The sequence below is a fragment of the Rhinoraja longicauda genome, chromosome 2, assembly GCF_053455715.1.
Source record: "Rhinoraja longicauda isolate Sanriku21f chromosome 2, sRhiLon1.1, whole genome shotgun sequence".
NCBI classification, from domain to species: Eukaryota; Metazoa; Chordata; class Chondrichthyes; order Rajiformes; family Arhynchobatidae; genus Rhinoraja; species Rhinoraja longicauda.
The window spans coordinates 59096600-59120814 of NC_135954.1; the positions used below are offsets into that span (position 1 = coordinate 59096600).

Sequence of the window (24215 nt, forward strand, 5' to 3'; positions counted from 1 at the left end):
GAAGGGAACCTCCTATCACTCAACCTTTATGGGAACTTCCCTCAAGATCACCAGAGAATGCCATCTGAGGCCCTGGCAATAAAAAGTAAGAAATAATCACAACTTTTTTTTGCACATCTGCCAAAGTATGAAATCATAGTAGTAATTATTAGTTTCCTGTAATGGCACTTAAGAGTATGCTCTTTTAATAAGTTAGTTGGATAAGATTTATAAAGTTTATTATAAACTGCTGAATAATGTTGTCAATACAACCAGAATCACAGTACGGTGGTCCATTTCAAACTATATGAATGAACTCCTTACAATCATCATTAAACTAAAATGAACACATATAAACAACATATAAACAGGCAGGTTCAGAACACTGCATCATAAAAATAGTGAGAAGAAAAGTGCTATTGCAGCCTCATGCAATATTTTATTCTACAAAAGAGTAAGCACAAAGACAACAGTCAGCAACTATAAACAGCAGCTTTACCATTCTTTCCAACCTCTACCTTTGCAGATCATCACAGGTATGTGCACACACTGGCAGTTCATATACCCCAATATACTTAGGCACAAAGACATGTTTGTAAAATAAATAATCTATGGAAAAACTGAACTATTTAATAGCATGTATAGGCAACAGTGATCATGGGATATTAGCAGAGACATGTTATCAGTCTATTAATCAGCGATGAAAACATTCAGGTCAGATAGCACACATGAAAAGAGAATCAATTATTATTTTTTTCTGATACAAGAGCATTGACATGATATGTTTAACTCTTTTTCCACAGATGCTGCCTGGCCAGCAGAATTGTATGTCACTATTCCAGATTTCCAGCAGGCACAGTATTTTTCATTTGTATTACCCAGTGCTATTTTCTGAGGGAGAAGATATTTTGCCATTCATGTCAGCCTAACTGGTACAAGTCAGTGAGAGTTCCATTCCCTTGAGGCCATGATCACAATTTTACATCAAAATATCCAGAAAAATAAACAAATATAAAGTACAGACACCACTTGATATTTGAATAAAATACTTTCTAAGAAAAATTCAACATTTCATTCCAATATTTACAAAACTGGAAAGGGAGACGGTGTAAAATGTTGGACAATGAGATTTCAATCTCTGGTACCAAAGAGAAAAAGTACCATATAGGCAATTATACCTCATATACAAATCTGAACCTACTCTGACAATTATCCCATCATGACTTAACCAAGCTCCATCCATTACTGCTCTTTATTTTAAACAAATAATTTTAAGTCATGAATGATTATTCTTCCTTCTCTACATTAACAGGATCACCAAACATCACCATTATGATATTGCTTCTCAAAGTCTCGCAGCACATTACAATCCCATTAAGTTTAATATTTCCTCTCAACTAGGACTGTACACAGCAGGACACCAAATCACATCTTTAATTGTGACTTAGTTTGTTTTTTCTCTTAATGTAAAATGTTGCTCATTCAAAAGGCATGTGATTTAATAAATCCAGTCAAATGGTATAAAACCCTAAACAGTAATCTTAGAGCCCTGCAGCAAAATCAGCTTATGCCACATGTGTTTGACAAACTAAATTGGAAATTCAACTCACCACAAAGTTAATTATTTGCTTGTAAGCTGTCTCCATGTAAAATGATATCATATCACACACATCAAACCACTTTCTAAACAGCTGAACCATCATCTCATCAACTGGGAACTAAAGTAATTCATCAATACAGTTCCACAATGCAAAATAAGTCTAATCATTTTAGTCAGCACCTGCACACAAATAAGATAAACCGTCTTCAGTAATGACTGGCTTAAATAATTTTATGTTCTTTTTATCACTGTAGATGTGTATGCACTAGACTTTAAACCCTTGATGCATGTATATACAAATCTAAACATAAAATAAAAACTCAATTCCAACAACCTGCCAAAAATGTAAAAATATTTTTTTAATTCATACAACTTAGCTCCAAATAGGATGGTTACAATTATATTTACGAACACCTGCACAGTTGTCTAAAACCTGTCCTAATGGTGAGAAAAATATGAGCATTACTTCTGTAGAAGATTGCTGCAACTCAATGGACTACAATCAATTAAAGCCCAGGTTTTGACAGGGTAACCTAGTTTACAGTGTATAAAATGATGCTTACCAATACTTACAGGAGACCGATTCATGTTACACTATGAATAGTATTATTGCACTACCCATTAAAAGGGAGACTAAGGTGAATAATAATTCAGAAATACAATGTGATATTAAGGAAATCAATTTCCATTAATTCTGTGTGTGTACTGACTAATTTGTAAAACCTCTTCAAAATTCACCAGAAATACAGTTTTCATATGATCTATCAAATTACAACTTAGGTATTCATCACTTCCCAAATGAATCATTCCTTTTAGTTTGATGCATTTGCTCAGCTTCCTCAGCATGGCTCTGAAGCTCAGGCCGCAAGAGACTAAACGCGCTGCATTCCTCAGTACAGCCACAGTCCAGGTATCTTGCAAACTAGTAAATTCTGAAAGCCCTTTATAGATCAGCAGTTATTTCAGCCACAAGAGATGGCAGTGAATCGCTTTGATATGCAAGACATGTTATGCAGTACAATGCCGAGGAGGAATAGGAGAACACAAGCCACAAGGAGTACAGTGCAAACACCTGAACAGGTGGAGGTCTTCACAACTTCCCTGCTTTCCTCCTCTTCCTCATCTTCCCTCGGTCCGCCTTGCAACGGGTGTTGCTGATGCTGCTGCTCCCCAGGGATCAAAACAGCAGTCACAGTCTTCCGTTGGTTTCCCGGCAACAGTCGACAACTCCCTTCTCCTGGCAACAGAGCACTCTCCTTGGTAACAGTCAGGGGTACCATGTAGCAACCACTGCTTGGGAGCCTGATGAAAACTGGGGTGCGGTCCGAGGCATTAGGGATGCTGATCACAGCAATTATTTCTGGGTCATCGGGCAGCTGGGATACAGACAAGCTGGGAGAGAGCTTGGTGACACTTCGGCACCAGGGGCATGTCAGTTCCTTGTGACTGCTTCTCATCTGTTGAAGGCAGACAGAACAGCATGTGTGCTTGCAGTCGAGTAGCTTGGGGCGGCGACGAGGGCTGTAGTAATTGAAGCAGATCTGGCATTCCATTTGGGAATCTTGAGAAACGGTCTCCATTTCTAAACTGACAGGTGCCTACTTCTTGTTTTCTTTTTTTTTTAAATAGGCTCTCAGCGAAATTACTCTCAATTGTGACTTTCGACACTTTCAGAAGCCCTCGGTCACTGACTTTAAAGTTTTCCAGTGTTTGGTGTTGCCTTCAGGGAACAGTAGATTTTGAGATGTGCTGTCACTTGTAGCAAGTGGCCCACTTTCATCACCTACAAAACAAAATTGGGAAATATACAAGTAAAAAGTAAATGATATACATTTGATAATTTATGCGAACGTGATAAAGTACAGTGATTCCCTCAGCTAATTTAATTTTATACTGTCTGGCTCAGAAAGGTCAGTTTTTGGTCCCACCTCAGTGACCCGAGTACTAAATTATAAGCTGATGCTCTGGTGTATCTCTGATACACCTGCAACTTTATTTTCAAGCCCGTGTACTAAGGGTAAAAAGTGAGATGTACCTCATTTCTTGGGATGCAAAGACCTTGATAAGCCAACTGGCCTCCTTTTAGACTGGAGATATGTATAATTTTAATATAAGAAAATAACTGCAGATGCTGGTACAAATCGAAGGTATTTATTCACAAAATGCTGGAGTAATTCAGCAGGTCAGGCAGCATCTCAGGAGAGAAGGAATGGGTGACGTTTCGGGTCGAGACCCTTCTTCAGACTGATGTCAGGGGGGCGGGACAAAGGAAGGATATAGGTGGAGACAGGAAGATAGAGGGAGATCTGGGAAGGAGGAGGGGAGGAGAGACAGAGGAACTATCTAAAGTTGGAGAAGTCGATGTTCATACCACTGGGCTGCAAGCTGCCCAGGCGAAATATGAGGTGCTGTTCCTCCAATTTCCGGTGGGCCTCACTATGGCACTGGAGGAGGCCCATGACAGAAAGGTCAGACTGGGAATGGGAGTTGAAGTGCTCAGCCACCGGGAGATCAGATTGGTTAACGCAGACCGAGCGCAGGTGTTGAGCGAAGCGATCATCGAGCCTGTGTTTGGTTTCGCCGATGTAAATAAGTTGACATCTAGAGCAGCGGACTGGGTGCAAAATGTCTATCCCCTACTCCCAATTCCTCCGTCTACGCCGCATCTGCGCCCGGGATGAGGTGTTTCACACTAGGGCATCAGAGATGTCCTCATTCTTCAGGAAACGGGGCTTCCCCTCTTCCATTATAGATGAGGCTCTCACTAGAGTCTCTTCTACATCCCGCAGCTCCGCTCTTGCTCCCCCTCCCCCCACTCGTAACGTGGACAGAATCCCCCTCGTTCTCACCTTCCACCCCACCAGCCAGCGTATCCAACAAATCATCTGCCAACATTTCCATCACCTACAACGGGACACCACCACTGGCCATATCTTCCCATCCCCTCCCCTTTCTGCGTTCCGCAGAGACCGTTCCCTCCGTAACTCCCTGGTCCACTCGTCCCTTCCTACCTCACTATGGCCTCACTATGGCACTGGAGGAGGCCCATGACAGAAAGGTCAGACTGGGAATGGGAGGGGGAGTTGAAGTGCTCGACCACCGGGATAATTCTAATTATCTGCAGATCTGTCTTTACTCAACACCACAAACACATATCACCTAATAGTTATCACAGTTGTGTTTCTGAGAATCTGTTGAATAAACTGGCTCCTGTGTTTGTTATATCATAAAGGTGACTGCACTTGAAGTGCATATCAAACTGTAAAAACCCTTTTGGGGAATCCTCAAAGGAACTTACAAGTTTATTTTTAATTCACAAAAGGATCATGTGCTGCCAATGTTTGTGGGTGGGAGATGATCCAACCAAACAATTTGTAAATGATTCCTTCATAACGTGAGGAAACAAGTTTACTTTTTGCATAAAAAATTGCACTCATCTAACACCTTCCCAAACTTCATCCCAAAACACAACATAACTAGCGAGCTACTTTTGAAATGCAGCATCTGGTGCAATGCAGAAAAGACTGCAGCCAATGTACGCTCAGAAAGTGGTCACAAATGGCAATATTAAAGATATTGTTTGGGGGTAAATATTGGGTAAACACCAAGAGTAACTCCTCAGCTCCCCTTCAAAGTAGTTTTATGGGATCTCTGAAGTCTGTTCATAAGGAAAGATGGGGGCTTGATTTAATATCTTATTTGATTGTGGAGCTCTCAATTTGAACTAAAATGTCAACTGGAATACTTGCACATCTTCTTGCAGTGGGATTCAAACCCAAAATTTGAGACAAATCAATCATTTGCAACTACTTCCTTAAACATGGAAAAATGCATTTATTTATTTGAATATAAATTACTAAATAAATTAGTAAAATCAAGAAAGGAAGAAAGGAAATCGTGCCATGTGTACTGATCGTGCTGCAAGGTGGGAGGAAGTGAATTTGCACCCATGCTGTTAGTTTTCTTTCACAGTTCTAAATTGGGGAAACAGATTATTCATGCCTGGTATTTCCCAACATAGCAAAATGCTGCTACAGAATGAATGAATAAATGAATGAATAAGTTTATTGGCCAAGTATGCATATACAAGGAATGTGCCTTGGTGCTCCGTTCACAAATGACAACACAAACATACAGTTAACAATTAAGAATAAAGCATAACCACATCAAAACAATAAGGATACAACATTACGGTCTAAACATGTGGGTGAAAATAAACCAGAGCAAAAAAGAGACAACAGACTTTGGTTATTGAGTAGAACTATCACTCGTGGGGAAAAAAGCTGTTATAATGTCTGGCTATGGCTGCTTTGACAGTCCGGAATCGCCTTCCAGAGGGAAGTGCTTCGAAGAGTTTGTGGCCAGGGTGAGAGGGGTCAGAGGTGATCTTGCCCGCTCGCTTCCTGCCCCTTGCAGTGTACAGTTTGTCAATGGGGGGAAGGTTGCAGCCAACAACCTTCTCAGCTGTGCGAACGATCCGTTGCAGCCTCCGGATGTCGTGGTTGGTGGCTGAGCCAAACCAGACCATGATGGAGAAGGTGAGGACGGACTCGATGATAGCAGCATAGAATTGGACCATCATTGCCTGTGGTAGATCGTGTTTCTTCAGTTGCCGCAGGAAGTACATCCTCTGTTGGGCCTTTTTGACTGTGGAGTCGATGGTGGCCCCCCATTTAAGGTCCCTGGAGATGATGGTTCCAAGGAACTTAAATGACTCCACGAATGTGAGTATGTTGTTGTTGATGGTGAGTGGGGGGAGGGGAGGGGGATCTCTTCGAAAGTCTACAATTAGTTCCACTGTCTTGAGAGCATTGAGCTCCAGGTTGTAGATGGACTGTCAGCTAAGTTCCGTCAACATACTTCCACGAACTCAAAGTCCAGAGAGTTAGGGGCAGGCTGCTTGTTCACTTTGTCAATCATGATTAAAATATTGGCAGCAGAGGATTGCAGATGAAGGACAACAATTAACCCATGTGACAATGCAAACAAAAAGCTCAATGTTTATACTTGTAGACACACAGGAAGTTATATCAATCACCACCAGGGAATAAAAGAATTGTGTAGGAAATGAACTGCAGATGCAGGTTAAAACCGAAGATAGACACAAAAAGCTGGAGTAACTCAGCGGATCAGACAGCATCCCTGGAGAAAAGGAATAGGTGACGTTTCGGGTCGAGTCCCCTGACTCTCAGTCTGAAGAAGGGTCTCGACCCAAAACGTCACCTATTCCTTTTCTCCAGAGATGCTGCCTGACCGGCTGAGTTACTCCAGCTTTTTGTGTCTATCTTCCCGTAATAGAATTGCTCTCTGAATAAAATGTCCATGTTTTCCATTAAAGCAAAAATAATTAAAAATACCTTCATGAATAACAACTTGGAAAATTATTTACCTGATGATCATAACCGTACCTTATTATCAGGCAACTGAACCATCCTACCAACAACTAGAGCTTCCTCCACAGTCCTGAACTACTATGTACCTCGCTGGAGACCCTCGGACTATCTTTGATTGGACTTTACTGGCTTTATCTTGTACTAAACGCTATTCCCTTTATAATGTATCTGTTCACTGCGGATGGCTCAGTTATAATTATGTATTGTCTTTCCGCTGACTGGAAACTTTTACTGTACCTCGGTACATGTGACAATAAACTAAATTCAACTCAAACTCAACATTCCACTAAATTGTTTACCTCTTTCTGGAGGGAAGTTAAAAGATTTTAAAAATGTTACATAGGTCATTGCTGGATTATGGGTTGTTCAGTTGTGGCAGACAAACAGAATCACAGCTGGAGCCACCCCCTGTCTACTCCCAAATTAATTTCCAGGCACAGAGCGCCAAACATTTCCAGATCCTCTAACGTGCAGCTTGTTTGGCTTTTCACAACAGAGATTGTATCAACAAAGGTTATTGATGCACCAACCATAGGAATAATTTTATATTGGTTTTCACATAATTTCACGATCCCAATACATTAGTGCTTTTGGTTGAAATATTGTCATTGGAATAAACTATGCATTAATAGCAGTCAGATTAAACCCAGCAAATTTTCACATACTACACTGAAATAAATGACAATAATTAAAGTAAATGATTCTGACTGATTAAAACAATAATAACAGCTATGTTCCATTTCAAATTATGCCTTTTAAACTTGTCTAAAAGTGAAGGGCTTTAAGTTAGCGTCTCATATGAATGATAGCATCTCTGACACTCTCTCCATGGTGTGCTGATGCATCAGCCTGTTTAATGTAACTGGGGTGGGTCTTGTCACCATGACTAAATCTCATAATGCTAGAGTTATTCAGCAGGTCAGGCAGCATATGTGGAGAGAATGGATAGACAACATTTCAGGTTGGGACATTCTTCAGACAATAGACAATAGACAATAGGTGCAGGAGTAGGCCATTCAGCCCTTCGAGCCAGCACCGCCATTCAATGCGATCATGGCTGATCACTCTCAATCAGTACCCCGTTCCTGCCTTCTCCCCATATCCCCTCACTCCGCTATCCTTAAGAGCTCTATCCAGCTCTCTCTTGAAAGCATCCAACGAACTGCCCTCCACTGCCTTCTGAGGCAGAGAATTCCACAACTTCACCACCCTCTGACTGAAAAAGTTCTTCCTCATCTCCGTTCTAAATGGCCTACCCCTTATTCTTAAACTGTGGCCCCTTGTTCTGGACTCCCCCAACATTGGGAACATGTTATCTGCCTCTAATGTGTCCAATCCCCTAATTATCTTATATGTTTCAATAAGATCCCCCCTCATCCTTCTAAATTCCAGTGTATACAAGCCCAATCGCTCCAGCCTTTCAACATACGACAGTCCCGCCATTCCGGGAATTAACCTAGTGAACCTACGCTGCACGCCCTCCATAGCAAGAATATCCTTCCTCAAATTTGGAGACCAAAACTGCACACAGTACTCCAGGTGCGGTCTCACCAGGGCCCGGTACAACTGTAGAAGGACCTCTTTGCTCCTATACTCAACTCCTCTTGTTACGAAGGCCAACATTCCATTGGCTTTCTTCACTGCCTGCTGTACCTGCATGCTTCCTTTCATTGACTGATGCACTAGGACACCCAGATCTCGTTGAACTCCCCCTCCTCCTAACTTGACACCATTCAGATAATAATCTGCCTTTCTATTCTTACTTCCAAAGTGAATAACCTCACACTTATCTACATTAAACTGCATCTGCCATGTATCCGCCCACTCACACAACCTGTCCAAGTCACCTTGCAGCCTTATTGCATCTTCCTCACAATTCACACTACCCCCCAACTTAGTATCATCTGCAAATTTGCTAATGGTACTTTTAATCCCTTCGTCTAAGTCATTAATGTATATCGTAAATAGCTGGGGTCCCAGCACCGAACCTTGCGGTACCCCACTGGTCACTGCCTGCCATTCCGAAAGGGACCCATTTATCCCCACTCTTTGCTTTCTGTCTGTCAACCAATTTTCTATCCATGTCAGTACCCTACCCCCAATACCATGTGCCCTAATTTTGTCCACTAATCTCCTATGTGGGACCTTGTCGAAGGCTTTCTGAAAGTCGAGGTACACCACATCCACTGACTCTCCCTTGTCAATTTTCCTAGTTACATCCTCAAAAAATACCAGTAGATTTGTCAAGCATGATTTCCCCTTCGTAAATCCATGCTGACTCGGAATGATCCCGTTACTGCTATCCAAATGCTCAGCAATTTCGTCTTTTATAATTGACTCCAGCATCTTCCACACCACTGATGTCAGACTAACTGGTCTATAATTACCCGTTTTCTCTCTCCCTCCTTTCTTAAAAAGTGGGATAACATTTGCTATCCTCCAATCCACAGGAACTGATCCTGAATCTATAGAACATTGAAAAATGATCTCCAATGCTTCCACTATTTCTAGAGCCACCTCCTTAAGTACTCTGGGATGCAGACCATCAGGCCCTGGGGATTTATCAGCCTTCAGTCCCATCAGTCTACCCAAAACCACTTCCTGCCTAATGTGGATTTCCTTTAGTTCCTCCATCACCCTAGGTTCTCCGGCCCCTAGAACATTTGGGAGATTGTGTGTATCTTCCTCAGTGAAGACAGATCCAAACTAACGGTTTAACTCATCTGCCATTTCTTTGTTCCCCATAATAAATTCCCCTGCTTCTGTCTTCAAGGGACCCACATTTGCCTTGACTATTTTTTTCCTCTTCACGTACCTAAAAAAACTTTTGCTATCCTCCTTTATATTATTGGCTAGTTTACCCTCGTACCTCATCTTTTCTCCCTGTATTGCCTTTTTAGTTATATCCCGTAATATCACCTATCCATTTCCTTCACAGATGCTGCCTGACCCACTAAATAACGCCAGCACTTTGTGTTTTACTCAAGATTCCAACATCTGCAGTTTATTGTGTCTCCTTGAATCCATGAATGTCTGGCTCAGATTTATATGCTCATACGACTTGAGTAACTTCCAGTACTGATCATTAACCTTTTTACTGTTAAATCACGATAGTGATTAATATACATGCATCACAATTTATATTACCAACCCGTAAGATGCTCTAAGAAACAATTGTATAAATCCTTTCTCATTTAAGAAACAGTTGACCCATTAAGCATTATGTTCCTATTTGAGTCCTACAGTTGAGAAACAGGTGCAAATTCAGTTTATAATTAAATGGTTTCCCTCAGAAAGTGCACCGTTTACCAATATCATGAGAATATCCATACCCCAAGAGATAGTGGAGTTCTTTGTGTTTATTACTTAGGCCAGATTATAGCCAGAGAGCAAGTGGAATTGGGAAGCAGACCAGGCTCCTGCTGACTAAGAGTCCCCAAACAAAATAAACAGCAATTATAAAGTCACACATTCCACCTTACAGCAGGTTATTTTTAGGTGCAGTCAAACAATCAACAACAAAGAATGGTGTTCTGGGAAGGACTGCCATTGAGTTTCAAACCAAGGCTCATCTGCCCTCTCAGGTAGATATTGAAATTCTCCTTCTGGGGGAAAGAGGGAGGAGCAAAAGTTATTCCTGATGTCCAGGAAATGCTGTGTTCCCAATTAACATACTGAAAATAGACAGTATGGGTTATTACTAAACTACATTTGATAAGAGCTTGCTCTGTATAAATTATTTGTTATGTTTTCTATAATGATGGCCAAATTCTAAAAACATTTTATTGGCTATCGGTGTGTTCCGAAAACCCCTCAAATGTACCATATAAACAAGGTTTCAAGCATTCAGAAACATAATTTATAGTCATAGAGTGATACAGTGTGCAAACAGGCCCTTCGGCCCAACTTGCCCACACCAGCCAACATGTCCCAACTAAACTCTAGTCCCACCTGCCTGCGTTTGGTCCATATCCCTCCAAACCTGTCCAATCCATGTACCTGTCTAACTGTTTGTTAAATGTTGAGATAGTCCCAGCCTCAACTACGTCCTCTGGCAGTTTGTTCCATACACCCACCAACCTTTATGTGAAAAAGTTACCCCTCAGATTCCCATTAAATCTTTCCCCCTTCACCTTAAACCCATGTCCTCGGTTCGCCTGCACTAGGCAAAAGACTCTGTGCATCGACCCGATTTATTCCTCTCTACCCCATCTGTTCCTTATCTTAATCAAAATAAGGAACAGAACGAATAAAATACAAATATGTGTGCGTGTGTGAAATAAATGGTTTGATCTGGTGCAAAGGTCTCTCACTACGGAAGCCACTGTGGAAGAGCCACTGGTACAAAAAGCTCCAGTAATAGTGACGGTCCGGGACGTATTTACACTGATATGAACCTTTTTTGCCGAGTATGAAAGCGATAAGAAAATAATTCCTGTCAAACAAAGGAATATTTGCAAGGCTAATTCATGAACAATAAAAATACACGCGTTTCCATCACTCTCTACTATTCTCATTCTAAAATTCTAACACAACGGGCCATGCCTTGCATCGTACAGATACCAATTAAACATGAATATTACCCCCAAAAAAGGGAAACGCACCAAAAGTAATGCGATTAGTGTAGAAAATAGGGCTGTTTGAACATTTGGCTGCAGCAAATCACTTTCATTGATGTAGACTCGAAAATAAGCTCATTGCCCTTTGCAGTTGATCAAATCTGAGCGATAAAACTTAATTAAACACACATATAATTATTTTACCATTATGTTTGACCAGAGTTATATTTTTCTATAAGTTCAGATAAACTATAACCCCATCGGCAGCGTTTGTTATCCGTAATTTCCCTCGATAGACCATGACCTTCCACATTCTGCACCAAATGTTATTTCACGGAATAAATAAAAAAATATTTTCTGGCTCTGACTGCATTGGTCTCTGATATAAAATGCACCATGCAGCCTTACATAGATCCATTAGCCGCCACCGCTGGCCCAATTTTTTTAATTTGTTTTTAATTCACTGCATTATTTCATCCAAGCAATCTTAATTAAACGCGGAAGATGGTCCTTCGGCCCATTCTGCTTTTGTACTGTAATATTCACTCGGAACAATTCTTTTGTCGTCACTATCACCCTGAGGGCTGAAGAGGAATTCGTTACCTTCTCAACCAGCACATCACAGCACATCACAGCACACAACTCCTGCGAAACGTACACGGCGCCCTGCATTTGTAATTAAAAGTTGGCATTTTTATGCGAATAGTTTAAGATCCACTTTGCATGGAACGTAATGCCAAAATGTCCATGCCAACCCTCAAACTGATCAGCTAATGTTGCATAAACATACAGCATTCGCTTTCAAGGAGCGAAACATGAGGGAAACAACAGACAGCTCATCCCGATGTAGCTGCAATCGTGCAAAGGGAAATAGCACAACATAAAAACAGCAATACCTTCAGCAATCTCTGAGACTACACTTGCAAGCTGCCTTGCTGCAAAAGGGAATGATTTAATAAAAAAGTATATTATTTTTCAGCGCTGCAGTCTCTCCCTTTCCGCAGCCTACTTGCTTATTTCCTCGCACTATCTTCCATGGCTGGGGAGCGTCTCTCCTGGCAGCGGCCAGCACACCGTACTCCTGATCTCTGGCAGTCTCCTGCTCTGCGCTCGGGTGGGTACATGTCGCGCGCGAGCGGGCAGGCGGGCTGGCAGTTGGGGAGGAGCAGGAGAGCCTGTGCGGGACACGCCGGACCGCTGGGAATTGTAGTCCAACCGCGGCCGCTCGCCGCTCCTCACCGCTCCACGGATACTACAACTACCAGAACGCAATGCGCCCACCGACCGGCCCCGCCTTCCCCGCTTGACAGCCGGCCCCGCGCATGCAGGTGAAGTCAAGTCAAGTCAAATCAATTTTATTTGTATAGCACATTTAAAAACAACCCACGTTGACCAAAGTGCTGTACATCTGATTAGGTACTAAGGGAAAAAAATGAAACATACAGTAGCACGCAAACAGTTCACTGCGTCTCCTCAATGAGCCTCAAACGCTAGGGAGTAGAAATAGGCCGCTCATTGTGTCCTGGTGATAGTTTCCTTCAAGGCGGCGCTGAACACGATGGCCAGGCAGCAGCAGCCTATTCCTTGAAGGAGACAATTATGCTTGTCAATCGATTCAATGAATGAAAAAATCCAGACACTTTCGTTAATGCACATTTCCCTCGATTTTATTCCCCCGTTCACTATCAACTCTATTGACATAATTTGAGATTTGCACTGTTAATTAATTTGCGCATCTTTTGCAAATAATATAATCATCGCCAACAAAAACAATGCAAACGCTGAAACAGTCGCAAGACAACAACAAAAAATCAGCATTTCAAAGCCTGCAGCATCTATTTTTTTCGCCTCCAGTTCCCAGATAAAAGATACTGACCAGCTAATGAGTGGGACTTATATTTATATAGTCCAGTTCATCTTGAACGTCACTGTTCATTCTTAAAATACAGGACCACGTTCTTTAAAAAAATAAAAATGCATTGTATTAAAATAAAACCTGCAACACAAGTAAAAAGAGACGCTGTCGCTGTCTTGGCGAGCGGGAAATTGCGTGCAAGCTCCAATAACAGAATAAACAGCTTCTTCCTTGATACATAATATTTAAAATTCTGTACCAACCCTTGTGTGCAAAAAGATGAAGGCATAACATGTGAAGTTGCTAATGTGTTCGTTGTTGTGTATAACGGGGAGGAAATGCCTGGACTGTGGCACTGCATGGAGATGATCATTTCTTTGTTCCTCTCTGCTCGTCCTGTTACATTCTCAGCCCCAGTGTGTGCACGATGCTTTCATTCGTTCGGGGATGTGGATTTACCCAACAAAATTCACCATTTATTGCCCATCCCTGGTCCTTTTTTTGTTTACGGCACCTATTTGAACTCTGCAATCCTTGTCATGAAGGCATTGCCACAGGCCCATTGGGCAAGGAGTTCCAAGACTCTGACCCATATATTTTCACATCGGAATAGGGTGTGATTTAAAGGAAACCAGAGGCATCTGAATGGAGACGCAAGAAACCGCAGATGCTGGATGCTGGAATCTCAATAATAACACTGTTGCAGGAGCTCGGTGGACCAGGCAGCATCTGTGGAGGGAATGCACAGACAAATATTGGATTCGGACCCTTCTTCAGTCCGATACGAGTCGGGGAAAGCCGGAAAAGAGGTGGGGTAGGAGAGGTGACGTTTTGTGTCCAGACCTGCTGAGTTACTAGATCAAGATATCAAGGTCAATTTATTGTCACATGTACCAATTAAGGTACAGTGAAATTTGAGTTACCATACAGCCATACTAAGTGCAAAGCAACAAGACACACAGTCACATAAAGTAAATTTTAACATAAACATCCACCACACTCTGATGGAAGGTAATAAAGTTCAATCATCTTCCTCTTTGTTCACCCGCGGTCGGGGCTGTTGAACCATCCTCAGTCGTCACAGCCAACGGTCCGGTCTGAGGCCCTCGCGTCGGGATGATCGAAACTCCCCGCGTTGGAATGGTTGAAACACTCTCCGCAGCATGGAGCTCCCGAGTCGGCCTCTTCTTATTAGAGACCGCGGGCTTCACAATGTTAAAGTCCATTGGCCCCACGGTTGGACCTCTCCACAGTCGATCCTCGGCAAAAGATCACAGCTCCGCGATGTTAAAGTCCACGCCACGCCCGCGGCTTGAAGCACCGGGCCGGTCTCCAGGAAAGGCCGCCAACTCCTCGATGTTAGGCCGCAGAGGGGACGGAGATACGATACGTAGATACAATACGGAGAAAAATCGTCAAGGTAAGAGATTGAAAAATGTTTATCCCAATTCCCCCCCCCCCCACCCCCATAAAACAAACCAAGAAACACTAAAACATACTTTTAACACATACTTAAAATAGTAAAAACAGTAGAAAGGACAGACAGACTGTTGGCGAGGCTGCCACTGTGGTGGTGCCACCCGATAGAAGTAATACAGTGCATTGTGTCATTTTCTGTATTAACCAGCATCTGCAGTTCTTTATTTCTACTGGGATAGGACAAAGCCTGGCAAGTAATAGGTGGATACAGGTGGGGGGGGGGGGGTGAGGTTGATTGGCAGCTGGGTGGAGAGTAAGTGACAAAGGTTAAAGAATTAAAGGAGACAAAAGTATGTCAGATAATGAGAGGAGTGAAACATAAAGCTGGGGCTAGGGATTTGGGTAAAAAGGGATAAAGAAGGTGGGGAGATAAAAGGGAAAAGGGGGACTCAGATGGAAGACGAGTGGAGGAAGGAGGAGACAGGGGGAGTGGGGGTGTTGGGAAACGGTTTGTGTAATGGGAGCGTACGGGGGTGGAGAGGCATCAGAAAAAAGAGGGGGTAGGGTGGTATTTGAATTTAGAGAATTCAATATTAATATCCATACACTCTCCTCATCTGCATTCACACATCCCTTGCATTGCCCTGTCATGCCCTTTTCAATGGAATGGAATTTAGATTGCAGCAATCGGCAGCAAAGGGTCACAATTTGGCAAACTGCCGCCAATCAACATGCACTTTCACAGATAGACACAAAATGCTGGAGTAACAGCAGTTCAGGCAGCATCTCTGGAGAAAAGAAATAGGTGATGTTTCGAGTCGAGACCCTTCTGGGAAGGGCTTACAAATAATTGGATTCCTTCACAGTCTGCTTGCTGACCACAATTGCAGTACATCACCCCTATCCCCAAATGACTGCAGATGTTGCATGCATTAACATATGAAATAATTAATTTTAGGACTGCATTTCTACATTTATTTCAAGAATTTTATCTAACATTCTGGTGCTTTCCCTAGAAGATGGAAATAATAATGCATTCAAAAAGTTAAAATAACACAAAGTGCTGGAGGAACTCTGGTTCAGGCAGCATCTCCGGACGACATGGATAGGTGACATTTCCGGTCAGAACTTTTCTTAACACTGATAGTGGGGGATTTGGGGAGAGGGGGGAGAAAGCTGGAAGATACGTGGAGGAAGGAACAAAGCCAGGTAAGTGACAGATGGATACAGGTGACGGTGATTGATTGGCACATAGGTGGACAAAGGCCATTGATGAAAAGAAGACAAAAGGCTGAGATAAGGAAAGAAGAGACGTGAAATGAGTGGTAGAGGAAGAGAGATGGGTGGAAGGGGATGGAAGGAAAGAGAAAGAGATTGATAGATTATTGATTAGTACGGGTGTCAGGTTATGGGAAGAAGGCAGGAGAATGCGGTTGAGAGGGAAAGACGGATCAGCCATGATTGAATTGCAGAGTAGTCTAGATGGGCCGAATGGCCTAATTCTACTCCTATAACATTAGCTTATGGAAAATGGGGGTGGGATAGTGGGAGTAAAGGGTGCACATCCAGGTAGGGCACAGGGAGGAGAGGAGAAGAAAAAAGAGAAGGAAGGGTTGTTGGGTGGTTACGTAAAATTGGAGACTTCAATGTTCATACCGTTGGGTTGCAAACTACCCAAATCAAAAGGGTGCTATTGCATTTAAGGTGAAGGTACCATCCATTCTATGTAATCATTAAAATTAACTTGTGTCAAAGAGTCATCCAGCATGGAAGCAGGCCCTTTAATCCAACTCACCCACACTAACCAAGAAGCCCCATCTAAGCTAGTTCAATTTACCTGCATTTGGACCACATTCCTCTGAATGTTTGCTGTCCATGTACCTGGCTGAATGTCTTTTAAATATTGTTTTTGTATCTGCCTTAACTACTTTTGCTGGCAGCTTGTTCTATATACCCACCCCCCACTGTGTGAAAAAGTTGGCTGTTCTATTAATCTTGCTCATGTCACCTAACAACTATGCCCTCTGGTTCGTGATTCCCCTACCCCGGGAGAAAGACTGCATTCATCCCATCTATTCCCTCCATGATTTATACACCTCTATAAAACAGCCCCCTGCCTCCTGCGCACCAAAGAATAAAGTCCTAGCCTGCCTAACCTCTCCCTATAGCTCAGGCCCTATTTTCTTGGCAACATCCATGTTGTTCTCAAAATAAGGACAAATCGGAATTAATTGTATATATTTTTGCACCCAATCCTTACTGATTTTAGCTGTTATAAGACAACAATCCATTATGTTGAATTTACAACACAAAAATAGCTCATTCAACCTCCTCCCATCCTAATTAATTTCACCCTTTCAACATTACCTTCTAGCCATTTGTCCGCACCTATCTCTGCTGTTCACCTAACTATCTCCTGGTTGTAGTATATTCCACACTCCCAACCACTCTCAAAGTAAAACTGTTCCTCTATGCTAATAATTGGATTTTGTTTGTGATCATTTTATATTTGTGTGTTCTGGTTATGATCTCTCCTACAAGTAGAATCATCTCTAAGTTTACTCAAATTGCATTAGAATTTAAAAAAAACATGATCAGATGACCCTTTGGTATTTTCTTATTTACAGAGAAACAGACGCTAGCTTGGTCAGATTTTCCTCATAGGAATCACCTCCCAATTCTCAGATCAACTGGGGTTATCTTTGTGAATGTGTTTGGTGCCATGTCCAAAGGATCAGTAATTTTTATCAAAGTGAGGAGGACATCTCCCATCCGTGCACTGGATGTGTTTGTGACAAAATCCAGTCTCGCTTGTGCAGTTCTCGTGAGCACCTGGGGGCTGTGTGCAATCAGAAGAAAGGCCCCGACCTGAAATGTCACCTATCCATGTTCTCCAGAGATGCTGCCTGACCTGCTCAGTTACTCCAGCACTTTGTATCTTTTCTCGTAAACAGGCATCTACAGTTCCTTGTGTCTATAATTGCTTTGGATACCAGATCCTATCCATACTTTGCTGCAATCTGTCTCCTGAGGGCCTAACATATACCATTAGGTTTGTGAATAACCCCGCTTCAGAATATGTACATGTTAGGAACAGCATCAGATTATCTTAAATTCACATTGTGCTGCTCCTCGCTACTTCACAGGGCTGCATGCTGTAAGCTAAGTAATGGGAGCGACACAACAGACAGAATTTAAGTGTTGCAGACCTGCCACATCCATTTGTGAAAGGTAGTAGACAATTAAACAGCTAACTGGAGGAGAGTGCATGAGTATTGGTGAAGGCAGAACTCATGCTGTGAGTGTAAGAGACAAGTCCAGAGCATCTGTAACTGTAATGGCAATTTCTATACCATCTCAAAGTCCTACTTCGATAGCCATTACTACTCAGGGATGAAATGTAGTTATAGCTTACGCACATGTCGCACCCTGATATGACAAAATGAATCTTCAAACGTCCTTTCTTAATTAATTGGTTTTATTAAACTAGCACAAATCAACGAGTAATTCATCACTTTCCGTACTTTATCAACTGTTTCTTCTTCAAACAATATCTCAGAATTCTTGCAGTTATTACCGTGCGGTTCTTACAAATATAACTGATACAAGCGCATGGTACGAGCGCGTGGTAAAGAACTGTATGCTCACCATCCTCCGAGCCTAAACTGACCCACAACCTCTGTCGACACGCTAGCCTCCTCCCATCTAGACACTCCCCGTTATGTATTAAGTCACACCCATAAGCATGCAAAAAAAACATAAACTAGAAATATTAAAACATAGCCATGACACAATGACAATAACTGAATTAAGCATAAATGGCTCCTACAGTAACAATCTTTCACCTGAAGTGTCAAGTATCCATCTCAGCCTCATGCAAGGGTCAACAAGATTGTGAAAATCTTGCATCAGCCAATTTGATTCACATTATGTCACATACAGCGTCTTGCTAAGAAGCAGCTGAAAGCACTGGACGCAACAAAAGCCATAAGTCACAATGACATCCCAGCTGAAATGAATATCAGATGCAGTCTCATCTGTAGCTATATTTTCCAGGACAACTCCGACTGCTGCCAGACAAAGTGCAAAATTGCCCAGTGTGTTGCCCAGGTATAACAGGACAAAGCAGCAAAACTTGATTAATACGCGTGCCAAGGGTTGTGGGGAGAAGGCAGGAGAATGGGGAGGAGAGGGAAAGATTGATCAGCCATGATTGAATGTCAGAGTAGACTTGATGAGTCGAATAGCCTAATTTTGCTCCTACAACTTATGAACTTAAAACTGAAATTCACAGAATGAAAGGAATGGTGGCGGAATGAATATAGAATTAGCTAAGGGACAATAAATAAATAATTGTAGTAACTGGTTGCTTTGCAGAATGGAGGAAGATATGCAGTGGCCCAAGAGTCACAGTGTCAGACAGCAGAGAAACAAGAGAAAGAAGTCCTGCGGCCTCCCATGCCCATGTTGACTATCGAGGGCCATTCTATGCCAGTCTAACAGCATTTACTCTACTACACGCTAGTCATTCAAAACCTGTCCAGGGTGTTTTCTAAAACTATCATCAAGGATTCCCACCATCCAGCCCATGCCCATGCCTCATTGCTACCGTCGGACAGAAGGCTGAAATAGCACACCAACAGTTTCAGGAGCAGCTACTTTCTTACAACTATCAGACTCTTGAACTGACTAGCATGACCATAATACTACTCAGCAAAGGAATACTAAGTTCACCTCTTGCACTGCCAGGGCCTTATTTTTCTATTGTGCGTTTCTCACTTCTGTTTGCACAATACTCTTTCTTTCACTGGCTTGCACAATTTATGGCTAATTTATGTTTTTGTGTGTTGTCTGATTGACTATGTGACAGTGATGCTGCTGCTAACAAGATTTCCATTGTACCTGTAGCTCACCATACTGGTACATAGGACAATAAACTCAACTTGATTTGATTAAATGTGAGAACAGTGATGTTGTATTGGAATCAGTACACGGACAGCTGTTTTAAAAAAATAAAAAATAAATCTTAGATTTGAGTAGTGTCATCCACAAAGATAAGCAGAGTTAGAGCATGAGTGTATAGGGAGTACAGTCAGGGGCTGAGAATGCATCCTTATGGGATGATCATGTAGAATATTTTGTCACCTTTTTCTACTATATAATGTAGAGAGCATCCTGTCCGGCAACATTACAGTCTGGTTTGGGAACAGCTCTGCCCAGGACAGGATGGCCCTGCAGAGAGTAGTGCGTTCGGCAGAACGCACCATGGGAACTACACTCGTCCCCCTGCAGGACCTATACATCAGGAGGTGCAGATCCAGAGCAAGCAAGATCATGAGGGACCCCTGCCACCCCAGTAACGGACTGTTCCAGATGCTACGGTCAGGCAAACGCCTCCGCTGTCACGCTGTGAAAACGGAGAGGATGAGACGGAGCTTCTTCCCACAGGCCATCAGGACTGTCAACTTTGATAACCCCAGAGACTAAATTTTTGTCGACACTTTTGGTGCTATGTTTAGTAACTTATTAACTTTATTTATTGTAACTGTAATTATTTTTGTGCACAACCCGCAGGCATTGCCACTTTCATTTCACTGCACATCGAGTATGTGTATGTGACAAATAAATTTGACTTGACTTGACTTGACTTAGTTTCATTAATGGTACAAGAAAGCACAAATGCTGTGGATAGCATTGATTATGGCCAAATTGCTATCAAATAAAATCGGCAATGATTTCTTTGTTTAAATCATTATATATTTCACGTCTATCTACCGATCACTTTCCAGGGATTGTCCTGCCCCCACCTCTTTTTCAGCTTTCCTCCCCCCTGCTGCAATCAGCCTGAAAAAGGGTCCTGGACATCATCTATCCATTTCCTTCACAAACGTTGCCTGATCTACGGAGTTACTCCAACACTTTGCATTTTACTCAGCATCTGCTGTCGCTACTTATGTGTTTGACAGCATTGTTCATTTAAAATCATTCTTAAAGGTCCTTAACGTAACCCGGTTCTCATCATGGAATTTAATATATCCACTACTTTACAAATTAAGCACTGCGTTACAAAATGTCATAATGAATTTAGCATTGTTTACTTTCACTTTTCCAGTTTTATCATTTTACTTCCTCACCAAATTATAATTAATAATTTGCATCCACATTATTCTTTGCAAATAATCATGCAGCTTTTCATCAGTTGCAGGATTGTCATCCTATCATAGAAATCTGTTCCATAGATTTGCAATTGCAATTTGGAAAATCTGATATTTTCCAGTGCCTGCCACACTTTAACATTTCCAATGAAAAACTTACTTCTCATTTCTATTTCTCACCATTGGAAATTGTAATAAAAATTGTGCATAGTAGAATGCATTTGCAGGTCCAAGGTCAAGTTATTATGAAACAAAAATGCTTGTCAATTAATGCGAATTTTATTTCAGATTGCGGTAGTGTTGCTGAAAATGAATGTGCAATCTGGCTCTGAAGGAACATGTTATATAACAGAATACTCCAGCTCCCAACCTCTTCATTTATTTTCACAAAATCATTAAAAATGCAGCACTGATCTGGCCCACATCATCCATGTCGGCCATGATGTCGAGCTACACTAATCCTATTTGTCCATGTTCGATCAGTATCCCACTACTTTTTTGAGTGTAGTTTAGTTTAGATACAGTACGGAAACAGGCCCTTCAGCCCACAAGTCCATGCCTACCAGTGATCCCCTCACACTTACACTACCTTACTTACACAATTTACAATTATACCAAAACAATTAACCTACAAACCTATATGTCTTTAGAGTGTGAGAGGAAACCGGAGATCCCAGAGAAAACCCATGCAGATCACATGGAGAATGCATAAACTCTGTACAGACAACACCTGTAGTCGGGATCGAACCCAGGTCTCTAGCTCTGTCAGGCAGCAACTCTACTGCTGTGCCACTGTGCCGCCCTACTTTTTTCCTGTCCAAGTACATGTCTAAATGTTTTTTACACATTGTAATAGTCTCTACTACCTCATCTGGTAGCTTGTTCCAAATATTCACAATGATCTATGGAAAAATATACCCATCAGATTTTTTTTTTAAATTGCTCTCTTCTCAGCTTAAACTCAGGCCCTCTAGTTCTGGACTCCTCTACCATGGGAAAAATTACTCAAACTATCTATGCTCGTCATAATTTTGCAAATCTCCATAAGGTCACCCATCAGCCTCCTACATTCTGAAAGTATAAACCCAACCTACCCAATCTCTCCATATAACTGCAGCCTTCCATTCCAAGCACCATCCTGGTGAAAAAAATACAGCTACAGAGAAACTCAGCAGACTGAGTCCTGACGCATGGTCTCCACCCAAAGTGTTGACCATCCCTTTGCCTGCACAGATGCTGCCCAACCTGCTGAGTTCCTTGGGCAGGTTGTTTCTTGTTTCAGATGACAACATTGTGAATCTCTTCTGCACTTTCCCACTTTTGCACATGACTACTACACCCTTCCTGGAGTATGGTGACCAGAGGTGCACATAGTATTCCAAGTGAGGCGAAAACCAATGTTTGTACAACTGCAACATAATGTTCCAACTCTTATATTCCTCAGCATGTGAAGGCAAGCATACCAAATGCCTTTTACATCACCCTATCCTTCTTTGTCACAATTTCATGGAGCTATGAACGTACCACAAGGTTTCTCTGTGCACCAATGCTTCTAAGGTCCCTGCCATTTATTCTACGTCCTAATATAATTAATCTTCCTAAATTTCATCACCTTGTTCTTGTCTAGATTACTTTCCCTCTGCCATCAATCCACCCAACTTTCCAGCTGATCTATGTTCCATTGTATCCTTAAATGATCATCTTCACGATCTACAACTCCACCAATAGTTGTGTCAACAGCAAACTTACTAACTATAACCTCCACTTTCTCATCCATGTCATTTATATGTTATAAACAACAATGAGCCCAGCACTGGTATAATCAGAAGAAGGTTCGCAACCTGAAACATTACCTATTCCTTTTCTCCAGAGGTGCTGCCTGACCCACTGAGTTACTCCAGCTTTTTGTGTATATCTTCGGTGTAAACCAGCATCTGCAGTTCCTCCCTACCCATTTTAGCTGCAGTGTACACTTGTTACAGACCTCCAGTCAGGGAAACACACATCTACCACCACCCTCTACCATCTATCACCTAATCAATTTGAATCAAATTTAACAGCGTGCTTCATATCCCTTGTGCTTTTATAGGGTTTTGTTGGCAAGTCAATTGGCGGACTGCAAAGAAACGTCCATAATCTCTACAAGTTTCCAATTCAAGTTATTGAGCAAATTTTGTTTGCCTCATATGCAGTACAAATGGTACAACCACACTTGCCTTGATTTGGACAAATTGCATGTGGATTTCAGTCCAGTTAGTTTACATATAGATTGCCAGGTTAGAGGCCACAAATAGGCAACATGCCTCTCTTATAGTTTTATTAACCAAAACCACAAAGTTTGCACGAGAACAGAAGTAAACTTCCTGCTGAATCACTGGAAAAAACACCTATATACATTGCCGTTGAATTAGGTCAGAAGAACAACAAGTAGACTGGACGTGTTGTGCAGACTGCATGATGAATATACAGTGCATTCAGAAAGTATTCAGACCCACTTCAATTTTTCCACATTTTGTTACGTTACAGCCTTATTTCAAAATGGATTAAATTCTTTTTTGTTATCATCAATCTACACACAATGCCCCATAATAAAAAAGTGAAAACAGGTGTTTAGAAATTTTTTCAAAGTAATTAAAAAGAAATAACTGAAATATCACATTACATAAGTATTCACACCCTTTGCTATGACACTCATAATTGAGCTTATGTTCATCCTGTTTCCATTGATTACCCTTGAGATGTTTCTACAAATTGATTGCAGTCCACCAGTGGTAAATTAAATTGATTGGACATGATTTGGAAAGGCACACACCTGTCTATATAAGGTCCCACAGTTAACTGTGCATGTCAGAGCAAAAACCAAGCCATGAAGCCAAAGGAATTGTCGATAGACCTCTGAGACAGGATTGTGTCAAGACACAGATCTGGGGAAGGGTATAAAACAATTTCTGCAGCATTGCAGGTCCCGAACAGCACAGTGGCCTCCATCATTCTTAAATGGAAGAACTTTGGAACCACCAGGACTCTTCATAGAGCTGGCCGCCCGGCCAAACTGAGCAATCGGGGACGAAGGGCCTTGGTCAGGGAGGTGACCTGAGAGAGCTTCAGAGTTCCTCTGTGAAGATGGGAGAAACTTCCATCTGCAGCACTCCACCAATCAGGCCTTTATGGTAGAGTGGCCAGACGGAAGCCACTCCTCAGTAAAAGGCACATGACAGCCCGCTTGGAGTTTGCCAAAAGGCACCTAAAGGACTC

The 24215-nt window shown here is 42.0% G+C and overlaps 2 protein-coding genes across 3 annotated transcripts in view; both read right to left on the bottom strand.

Moving 5' to 3' along the window:
* Window positions 1-233: 233 nt before the first annotated feature.
* rnf152 (ring finger protein 152) lies at window positions 234-3159 on the bottom strand. The gene has a single exon (XM_078419574.1). It carries the CDS (start codon window positions 3157-3159, stop codon window positions 2542-2544), a length of 618 nt encoding a protein of 205 aa, XP_078275700.1. The 3' UTR covers window positions 234-2541.
* A 66-nt stretch (window positions 3160-3225) lies between these two features.
* pign (phosphatidylinositol glycan anchor biosynthesis, class N) overlaps window positions 3226-24215 on the bottom strand; it is a 161029-nt gene continuing 140039 nt past the window's right edge. Inside the window, exon 29 of one of the 2 annotated variants that reach the window (XM_078419560.1) lies at window positions 3226-3362. In XM_078419560.1, the coding sequence (XP_078275686.1) occupies window positions 3359-3362 (4 nt within the window). In that variant the 3' untranslated portion in view covers window positions 3226-3358. Of the gene's footprint in view, window positions 3363-13652; window positions 14739-24215 lie in introns of those variants that run through there. The other variant, XM_078419540.1, reaches the window with a different exon arrangement.